We start from the raw sequence: 11,105 nt of genomic DNA, 5'->3' as shown, positions 1-11,105 counted from the left end.
CTACTCCAGATCCACAACAATGCGGTTGTCTCTTAAATGCCCTCTGAAATGGCCTAGCAAACCCCTCAGTTCTGTTCAAGGGCAATTAGGGACGGACAATAAATGCTGTCCCAGCCAACAATGCCCACATCCTATGCACGAGAATATTTTGAAAAAAGTACTTTTATCGTAGTGGTCACTGCTGTAATGGAAGAAACGCAGTCGCCAAATTGAGCATGGAAAGATCCCACGAGCAGCAAAGCGGTGACGCAACGGATGGTCAAGGGATAAACAGTGGCCGCAGCGCCAGGGATTAACACCCCTTCTCTTTGAAACAGTGACGTTAGATTATTTTTTTTTAACGTTGACTGGAGAGTGGCAGAGGGCCTTGGCTGAATGTCTCACTTGGAAGATGGCACCTCTGGCAGTGTCGTAATCCCTCAGTATGGCACTGGGGCATGGGAGCAGTTTCCTCAGGCGTCACATACTCTTAAATCCGCTCAGTCCCACGGGAGCTTCACTTTTAAGCACGGGTCTTATGTGTCCTCCCAACGATTCCTGCACCTCCACCCAAACCCTCCCTCCCCTCATTCTCCTCTTTCCTCTAATTATACTTCTCCTGAAGTCGCTCTCGAGTCTGAGAAGGTGCATTAGAAAATTACTAGGTTAGCAATGGCACGTAACTTATCTCAAAAGAAGTGGCAGTTATTCGACACCAACTTTTATTTAAAGCATGTTTATTGATAAACAATGCTCACAACAAAGAACAGGTGGGGTTCGACGCTGCTGGACAGTCTGTTTTTTGTCAGCAGTGATTTTCCCTGGCGCTCTATTGTGTAGACTAACAACAGGAAATGACCCAGTCTTCAAACACAGACAGGTGCTCACTCTCTCACTGCTACGTAAATCACCCGCTTGGATTTCACAATTTCAGCGTGTGTTTCCCGAGCACAGATTGAAAGAGCCTTTAAACATTTTCTCTCATTTTCTTTGTTTCTGGTTTATCATTTCTAGACAGAAGCAGAGGGACACGAGACAGAAACACCTACATCAATTGTAATTCTCAAGATGTCAGTATCTTAGAGACCTCTTCAAATAATAATAAGCGGCCATGCTTTTGCAGGGTTTATTCAAGGGGATATTTCTCACTGTGCCTCGGTACACGTGACGATAAACCTCAGTCTAACCTAATCTCCAATATTAGGCTTCCCCCAACATTTTACCATGTTTAATCTTCACTAATCTGTAGCCCATTGTGCCATAACATACTACACTTAATACTCTTAATTGTGTCCCATCTACAAGATGCACTTCAGCAACCCACCAAGGCTCCTTCGACAGCACCTTCCAAATCCACGGCCTCTACCTCCAAGAAGAACACGGGCAGCAGATGCAAAGTAGTACCTAGACCTCCAAGCCCCCCCCCCCCCCCCCCCCCCAACACGAGCCACACTCTTTCCTGACTTGGAAATTTATCACCATTCCTGAACTGCCACTGGGTCAAAATCATGGAGCCCCCTCCCTAACAGCACTGTGGTTGTACCTACACCACATGGACTGCAGCGGTTAAAGAAGGCAGCTTACCTCCACCTTCTCAAGGCCAATTAAGGAGAGCAAGAAATGCTGCCCTGGCCAGCAATGCCCTCATCCGATGAAAGAATAAAAATAGTACTTTCCACTATATAATTATATTCCGTTCTTAATCCTCATTCTCTTACAATCAACAATATCCGTATCCTATTGGGATAGCCAATGATGTTTGTAGAAGGCATTGAGCTGTGCTCGAGATGGTGAGATTTAGGGCGGGGGAAATTTCAAGCTGCGACCTTGTGTGTGTTTGGTGGGGTGTTTGGTGACGGCTGCAATGCCGCGATGGAGACCGCTATTCAACTGCCAGTTTTCTGAGCCTCAGGGAGCTCAGGGAGTTTCTCCACGTTGAGGCTGCACTTTGAAAATTCCCCGGCCCTGTGGCAGCTGAACTTGCCGGCGGGACCGGCTCCTCAGAGATCGGGCGCGATTTTAAAAGGCTGCACCAATCTCCCCGGGCACGATTTCCGGGTTCGATTCCCGGCTTGGGTCACTGTGCTGATTCTGCACATTCCCCGCGTGTCTGCGTGGGTTTCCTCCGGGTGCTCCGGTTTCCTCCCACAAGTCCTGAAAGACGTGCTTGTTAGGTGAATTGGACATTCTGAATTCTCCCTCCGTGTACCCAAACAGGCGCCAGAGTGTGGCGATAGGGGCATTTCACAGTAAATTAATTGCAGTGTTAATGTAAGCCCACTTGTGAGAATAATAAAGATTATTATAAAGATTATTAATTTGATGTCACAATAATTACTTATGCAGGCTGGTAAGAGATTATTTGATGGTACATTCTGAACAGTTTGTTTTACTGTGATTGGTCCATTCCTAAGATTTACTTTGCAACCGGACACAGATAAAAATACCGAGGGAAACTTGCTCTCCCTCCGACACTAGCATCATATCCCCAACCAATGGGAAGACTGCAAGTGCGTGGCTGGCACAGCGCGAGGTGAAGGGTATTGAGGAATAAGAGAATGAGGCAGTAGTATGGAGTGGATTGGCAGATTAACCAAGATCTGATAAAATATTGGGGCAGGTTAAAGGGGCTGAATGGCCTACTCCTGAACAAACACAGCGGCTGGTGCGCTGTTCCACTATACAGATTCTAGAAGCTCCAGGTTCAATCCCTGTTTGCTGCTGGGACACCTATTCACAGACATGCGGGTGGCCACTGTCACGGGTTACGTTGCTTACGGAAGCTAATGAAATTTGGCATGTCTACATCGACTCTCACAAACTTCTACAGATGTGCCATAGAGAGCATCCTATCCGGCTGCATCACAGCCTGGTATGGCAACTGCTCGGCCCAAGATCGCAAGGAACTGCAGAGTGTGGTGAACTCAGCCCAACGCATCACACAGGCTTGCCATCCTCCCATTGATCTGTCTACACCTCCCGCTGCCTCAGGAAGGCAGACAGCATTGTCAGAGACCCCTCCCACCCAGCCATTGCCTTCTTCCAGATATTTCCATCAGACAGAAGGTACAGACGTCTGAAGACCCGCACATCTAGACATAGGAACAGCTTCTTCCCCACCACTACTAGCCTCCTCAACGACTCCCCCTCGGACTGATCTATTCCCTGTCAGAACGCTTCACGACACCCTGGGCGGGATTCTCCCATCCCGTGGCAGAGACCACGCCGTGGTAAACGGCGTCGCGTTTTACGACGGCGTGAATGGGCCGCTGCCAGGAGTAATTCTGGCCCTTACAGGGGGCCAGCAGGGCACTGGAGCGGTTCGCGCCGCTCCAGCTGCAGTTCCCGGCGGGAACTGGGTGCCGCAGGATCCGCGCATGCGCAGTGGCGCCGGCGCGGTGGCCTCCTCCAACGCGTCGTCCCCGACGCAACATGGCGCAGCAGTACAGAGGCCAGGGACAGAGATGCCGGCAGGTGTGGATGGCGCCGGCGGGACTCAGCGTTTTAACTACGGCCGCTCGGCCCATCCCGGGCCGAGAATCGGCGGGCTGGCCGCATAGAACGGCCCGCGGCCGGCGCCGCTCCAAACACGGCGACGCCAATGGCGCCGATTCTCCGTTCTGCGGCGAATCGCGGGCCAGCGTGGCCTGGCCCGGTCGAAGGGATTCTCCGGCCCCGCCCCGGGCTGAGAGAATCCCGCCCCTTATGCTGCTCTTGCTCATGTATTTGCTTTGTTTGGCCCCTTGTTCCGCACTGTAACCAATCACTGTTGATGTGCCATTCGTCAATGTACTCTCGTCGATTATTCTTTTTGTCTACTCTGAACGTACTGTGTACGTTCCCTCGGCCGCAGAAAAATACTTTCACTGTACTTCGGTACATGCGACAATAAAATCAAATCAAAAATCAGGGAGACAAAAGAAGAGGGGGGCTGCTGATCAATAGACGGCTGGAGTGTGATTGTGTTGGCCGAGGGAGGACTATATTAACCTTGACTGCATTACTATGGTCAATAACCCTCGCCATCTAAACTTGACCAGTGTACCAGAGCGTTTGCTGTATCAGTGAAACTGTTATGAAAGATCTTCTTTAATGGCAACACAGTGGCTGTTGTAATATCGGGAATATGGAAGCCAGGTTGCCCCCCACTCCCCAAGACATAACAATGATCGACATGATTATGCCCTGTTGTAATGTTGATTGAAGGATAAACATTAATGGCCCAGACACCTGGGGAGAACTCGCCCCAGCCACCCTTCATCAAAATAATGCCAGAGTCTCTGAGAGGGTAAGCGGGGCCTTTGTTGTAACGCCTCATCCGACAGACGGCGCTTGTGACAGTGCAGCTCGCCCGCAACAGGGCTCTGAAGCGTCAACTTAGAATTTGTGCTCAAATCTCAGGAATGAGACTCAAAACCACAACTGAAGAGGAGAACGTTACCCCCTGTTCGCGCCAAGAGCCTTCTGCATACATCTGTGGACCTTCATCAAAAGAGAAAATTGAGAGTGGCAAAACATTTGGAAGGGGCGGTTCGCCAATAGTGGGACTGGGAGATCCAGCAGCGGGAAAGGCTGGAAAATCCCACCCAGACGAACAATAGCCATTTCAGCCTCTCAAGCACATTTCCGCCATTTCATTCATCCATGTTTCAGCTATATCTTAAGTCCAAAATGGTCTTGGTTCCAAACCCGGTAATATCCTAACAAGCCTCTTGGGGAAAGACCACTATCCTGTGAACCAGTGACATCACGCCTGTACAGCCTCGCTCTGATTTTACAATTACACCCCATTGCCCTGGGACTCTTCCCCATGACCATAGTTTTATTTTTAATCTGCCCTCTCAATTCATTTCATCATCTAAAAAGAAACATCTCAATTAGATCGCCCGATTCTTCGACATGTCAGGGAATACAAACCAGGTCTGTACAATGTTCTCATAATTCACCCCTTTAGCTCTGGCATTATTCTGGTAAATCTGAAGTCAACAAGCATGCAAAATGGACAGGCAAGAGGAGACCAGTTGGCCTATCAAGCCTGCCCTGAAACCACGATGGTCGAATATCAGGATTATGCCAATACCAGAACCCATACTCGCCCACCAACCTACCCACCCCCTGGTAGCCGTGAAACATGGGCAGAAGAAATAAGAGTAGGGGTAGGTCATTCAGCCCCTCTAACTGAAGAAATTCCATCTCAAATGGGAAACCCCTTACATTTAAACTGTGCCCTTCAAGGGAGACATCCCCTCAACATCTATCATGCCACTCCCCTTCAGAATGTTACATTTCAATAAGATCACCCCCCCCCCCATTCTTCTAAACTCCCAACGAGTACCCAGGCCCAGCCTTTTCAACCTTTCTTCAGAAGAGTTCATCCCAGACAGTGACCCAGTGGGGAATCAAACCTGATACCCTGGCGCTGTGAAGCCACAGTGCTATATCCATTTGTGCTACCCTTGCCACTTTCATACTCCACGGTTGCAATATCCTCGGAGTGGCAATTTGTCTTCAAAGAAATGCTACGGATGCCCAGCAGCTTTCAGCGGCTAAAGCCACGAAATAAACACAAGGAAACAGGACAGTGGGGTTGCGATATTCCACTTTATTCGCATGTACTAATAAATTTAAATCACCCCTAGTGGGAGATCATCTCTCCTCTTGTTAACAGAAACATGGTCATATATTACACTGTATAAATCAAAACAAATTCACATTGCTTTTGTTAAAAAAAAAAATCCGTCCTAAACAAAAAATGCTGGAGCTCCATAATGGCGCTGAAAAAGAGTTCTGTACGATCCACGTACATCCATTTATCTAGACCAATGAGGCCCAGGTCACAAAGAGAACTAATGTACACTTAAATTAACGTTTTATAATATTGTCTTACTTCAAAGGGAGGAATCTTTGATTTTTCCCTCCCAACTCAAATATTTCAAAAGAAAGACTAGACTCCAAGGTACGAGAGTTACATTTCACAACTTGTTTCTAATTCCCCCTGCCCCCCCCATAAGAAAAAATAAAAACAGTGAAAAAGAGTATTACAATAACGATTTCACGTGTCTGTAACATTATCCTGCAATTACTTGCATTGAATGGTCTCAGTATCGTCATCTCGCACGCCTTACACCATTTGCTTATTGTGCACGCAGAAGGTAAGAAAATATGATCCACAAACTTGCTAATTTTGACAATGAAGAAAGTTTTTACGGGAATCTTGCGCCAGGGAAGAGGAAGAAATACGGGTCTTTGGAAAACACAGCGCTACCTTAACAATCGGGTTTTCCATGTGGGCTTCTCTCCGTCCCCCTGACGGATGGGAAGCGTTAGCCGTCCCCCTCAGGAGAGCCAGTATGGAGACAAAGGACTGAATGGCCATCTTCTGTGTCGTAATGTTTCTGTGAAGTAGATTAGAGCTTCATGGTGGTTTTCAAGCTCACAAGAATAACCACAGGGTGGTTGGGGTGTGGCGGAGGGCACGGGGAGGGGGGTGGGGGAGAGAGTAAGGGAGAAAAAGAGAGACACACACAAAAAGCAGGGGTGAAAACGAGAACGAAAACGAGAACGAAAAAAGAGGATGGGAGGGATAGAGGAAGAGGAAGGGCGACAGGCAGAGAGGGTGGAGAGGGTTAGAGAAAGGGGGGAAGGGGAAAGAGAGGGGGGTGGGGGGAGTTCAGGAGATGGCCTGGGAGAGAGAGAGAGTTGGGGCAGGTGGGAGAGAAGGGGAACAGGAGTGGGAGATGGAGAAGGAAGGGAGGGAGAGGGGGAAGAGAGATGGCAAGGGAGAGAGAAAGCAAGAGATGGAGAGCAAAGGAGAGGGAGAGATGGGAGAAAGAGAAGGATGGAAGGAGAGAAAGAGAGAGACATGACATAATCGAAAGGTTGCATTGCTCTGGTTAACACTCTGAGGCATCTTGAAGAGCTAGCTCTGAGAAGATTATCCCATTGCACCCACAAAGTTTGGGAAAATATCACCACGAAAAATATAATTTGGACAAGTAAAGATGGGAGAAAGTGATTCGAACTGCAGAAAGATCCTACTTAAAGGTGATGGCCAATATTAAAATATAGGCACATCCGTGCTTGTGTGGGTTTCACCCCCACAACCCAAAGATGCGCAGGGTAGGTGATTTCTAAATTGCCCCTTAATTGGAAAAAATGAATAGGGCACTTTAACTTTAGGGGAAAAAAATATTGTAGGGGCGGCACCAAGTTGGCGCAGAGATTAGCACTGTTGCCTGTGGCACTGAGAGCCTCGGGTTCGACCATGGTCCCGGGTCACTGTCCTTCTGGGGTCACTGTCCTTCTGGGATTTGCACATTCTCCCCGTGTCTGCATGGGTTTCACCCCAACAACCTAAAAGATGTGGTTAGGTGGATTGGCCACGCTAAATTGCCCCTTTATTGGAAAAAATGAATTGGGTACTCTAAACTTATAAAACACAATATAGGCACATTACTGACATCAGCAACAGTTACTTAAATACAATGGAACAGCGACCAGCTTGTGAGTGCTCTTGCCACTGCCTATTGAGCTCTTTTCATTCACTAAAGGTGAATTCTGGGTGTTTCCAGACACTTGTCGATTAATTAAATACATTGCTATGGGATGGTGCGTCTTCAGAAACTGTCCCCCGGAACACCTTTGCGTTGAGACTTTTCTTCAAACTAAAACGGTCAATTTACTTTGCTGCCACTTCCTGCTGCCACCGCGTACCCTCAGCAGGCGGGGCTCCGAGAGTTTCACTGCCAGAGTGTTGGGGAGGGCTAGAGTTGCAGCCACCGACCCTTCTCTCCCTGCCCGATTCTCACTCGTTTAAAGAAAAAGGGCTCGAGAGGCTGAAAAGGAAAGCAGGTCTTGCAAACAAAATAAATTAAACTCGTGGAACATGTCACCAACATGTTTCTCAGCTGATGTCAGCTCAGTGAGAAAGAGAAACACGAAGATTCTTGCTATTAAAACACACACACACACACACACACACACACACTCGGTAAACAGATTGTAATGTGATTTTTTTTTCTTTATACAAATATTAACATCTAATTCAAAACTTACTACGGAGTACCTGAGGGAAAAGAAGTATTTGAGAAAAGTCATTGTGTCCGGCAATGCAGCTAAAAACCTTTCGCTCCCAATCGGGCCAACCTGTCTCTTCTGTAGAGTGGCCAACAGAGCAGACAGCCACACCCCAGGGCCATTTGTCCTTTCAGGCAGGGAGCAAGATGCCAACTGAACAAAATTGGCCCATGCGCCCCACAGTTGCAAGGGTGGACTGGTCTCTTGGGCTGCGTGGGAAGATGGCCTCAGCGGTCGCAGAGGAGTCCAAACCGAGAGGCGGAAAAGAAGCTGTTTTATTGCAAAAGCAAACTATATACACAGTACACTCCAGGTCCCAGCCGAACTACACTGCTCGGTTCCCATCTGGGCTGGCTTTTATGACAGACTCCATTATTCTACGAGATTCACGGGGAGGCTAATTGGTCCGTTGCCATAGGTTTTGTGCGGGTTGTAACAATGGTGGTTGTGGTGGAGCATTTGGGGGGGGGGGGGGCTTGAGGAGCTTTCTAATGCGAATATCCCAGTGTGCGGCGTGTGTGTGTGTGTGTGTGTGTTTCAGCTGACTACTGAGTTAACAACCCAGAAATATCCATACCCCAAAACCCAAATTGGTTTCATGAGCATTCAGCTCGGGCAACGAGATCTCTCTCCCACAGCCAACAAGGCGAATAATGGAATTCTCCCCAATAAGTGCAATTACCAAGAGGCGAGGGTGGAAATTTCAACAATGCCTTGAAGCGTGGGGCAGTCAGCTGCTCAACTAATGACGCCTGCTCCCCCCCCCAACCCAATATATCTAAACCACAACTCCCATCCTTCACCGCCGTCCAGCCCTTTCTCACATTCTCACCTCTCTTCCTCAATGCAGCTTAAGCAGGGGGACAGATACAAGAAACAAATGACCTTGAACCTAATTCTGGAGATCTACCATCTTTTGTTATTCTGTGCTGTGCCAAAGAAGCCAGGAAATCGATCCACTCTTGGGAAGCCTCCCCCTCATGGCTCAGTAATGGTGATAACCGAGCAATTCCTCTGTGCAGCAATTGCTACTAACCCTGCACCAAGGGGATTCGGGCTACATCACAATGGGTTTGATCGCATTCACATTAGGAGGCGCTTCTTCAACGATTGGGGCCTTAAGGATTTTGATGGAATTAATAAGGAACATCCATTTCCACCAGTGGAGGGTTGGAAAGCAGAGGACACAGACCTAATAAATCGGTACAAGAAACAGAAGGGAGAATGGTTTCTTGGAAGAAAACACAGCGGGTTACGGTGGTCTGGAATGTGATGATAGAAAGAGTGGTGGAAACAGATTCAACAGTGATTATCAAAAAGGCAGGTGGATAAATCCATGAAAGGGATTGAATTGGCTGGCTGTGGGGAAAGAATGGGAAACTGGGACTAATGGGACAGCTCGGAGGAAGAACTGGCACAGGCCGGGTAGAGCACACCAAAGCTCCTTTAGGCAGCACCTTGCAAACCCACAAATGCTACCGCCCCGAAGGACAAGGGCGGCAGACACAGGGGGATGTCACCACCTGGAGGTTCCCCACCGAGTCGCCCACCATCCTGACTTGATCACCAATCCTTCACTGTCGCTGGGTCAAAATACAGGAACTTCCTCGCTGACAGCGCAGGGGCTGCGCCTATACCACAGAGGCCGCGACAATTAAAGGCAGCTCGCCATGGCCTTCTCAAGGGGAATTAGGGGTGGGTAATAAATCCTGGCCTACTAAGCGATGCTCACATCTCACGGGTCAATTTTTTAAAAATGTGCTCCATATATGCTGTGGCTTTCTACGATAAAGGAATGGAATCACAATCAGTGTGATGGGGAAACTCGCAAACGATTGGACAGTGGGCACTTATTGCCCACACCCTGTCAAAACAGAACCGGTGATGATGGGGCCGTGACCTGTAATGGAGAAGGGCCATTGGTGAAGTTACTGAAATTTAGTGGTCCCTGTAGGTATTGATACTATTTTCATTCGCCCAGTCCAGAAGAATCACATTTGTCTCTACCTTGCACCCTGGTAATCTTATCAACTGGTCCATGAAATAGGCACATATAGGACGAGGTAGAGGATGGTTTTCTAACCCCCCACCCCGCCAATCCCACCCACCTAACGTGCTCCAAAACCTGCACAGTGAGAACCTTCCCAGTAGCTCTGCTCGAATGGTTGGCCAGGGTACAACAGGACATATGTTGGCCCATCTGTGCTTGAAAGGTTCAATTCTGTAACCTTTGCCGACAAAGTCACAGGTGGGGGGCTAGTCCGCGAGGACCACCAGTTCGCCGTCACTGCGGTATTCCACGTCGGAGTCATCCTCCTCGCCATACTCGTATATTTCACCGTTGGTATCATTCAGGTGCATTTCCTTCATGTCTGCCTGCTCCGATTTGAGACTTCGGGTGTTGAGGATTACAGGCATGTTGGGGTCAGGGCTGCAGGATCGATAGTGTTCTGACACTGCTGGCTGTACAGGAATGGAAGTCATCCCAATCTGTCCGGGGTATATCACGTCTGAGGGGTGCAAGTGAACTTGATCCTGTTGCCTGCATGAGGTAAGCAACAAAGCATTAGCAATTACTCCTGTAAATACACCGGGATCAATCAAGGAACAACATTTAGATAGTTACATGGGTAAGATGGGTATAGAGGGTTATGGGCCAAGTGCGGGCAACTGGGACTAGCTTAATGGTAAAAACTGGGCGGCATGGACTGGTTGGGCCGAAGGGCCTGTTTCCATGCTGTAAACTTCTATGATTCTATGAACACAAATAGAAAGATGGCTGTTGTCGTGTCCCAACCTTAAAAGTCTAGCCTTGCCACACTATCTGCCAGCCACTCACACATCTGGGCTAGAATGTCCCAACTCCAGGGGCCCAAGCCCCTGGAATAGGGGGAGAGTCCAATGCAATACCGAAGGAGTACTGCACTGCTGGAAATGCCATCTTTCGGTTGAGGCCTGAAACTGAGGGAGCTTTCAGTTAGGGCATTAACAAATCCTTGACAGTATTCTGAAGAGCATACAAACATACAAATTAGGAACAGTAGGCCACT

At 48.5% G+C, this 11,105-nt stretch overlaps 1 protein-coding gene across 5 annotated transcripts in view; it reads right to left on the bottom strand.

Moving 5' to 3' along the window:
* Positions 1-5,561: 5,561 nt before the first annotated feature.
* The window catches only part of LOC140393725 (transcription factor SOX-13-like), a 209,879-nt gene continuing 204,335 nt past the window's right edge, over positions 5,562-11,105 (bottom strand). For all 5 annotated transcript variants that reach the window (XM_072480049.1, XM_072480046.1, XM_072480050.1 and 2 more), the window contains one exon: positions 5,562-10,597. In XM_072480049.1, the coding sequence (XP_072336150.1) occupies positions 10,312-10,597 (286 nt within the window). In that variant the 3' untranslated portion in view covers positions 5,562-10,311. The remainder of the gene's footprint in view (positions 10,598-11,105) is intronic.

Source organism: Scyliorhinus torazame, chromosome 17 (genome assembly GCF_047496885.1).
Source record: "Scyliorhinus torazame isolate Kashiwa2021f chromosome 17, sScyTor2.1, whole genome shotgun sequence".
Taxonomy (NCBI): domain Eukaryota; kingdom Metazoa; phylum Chordata; class Chondrichthyes; order Carcharhiniformes; family Scyliorhinidae; genus Scyliorhinus; species Scyliorhinus torazame.
This window is presented reverse-complemented; position numbering and strand designations above follow the sequence as displayed.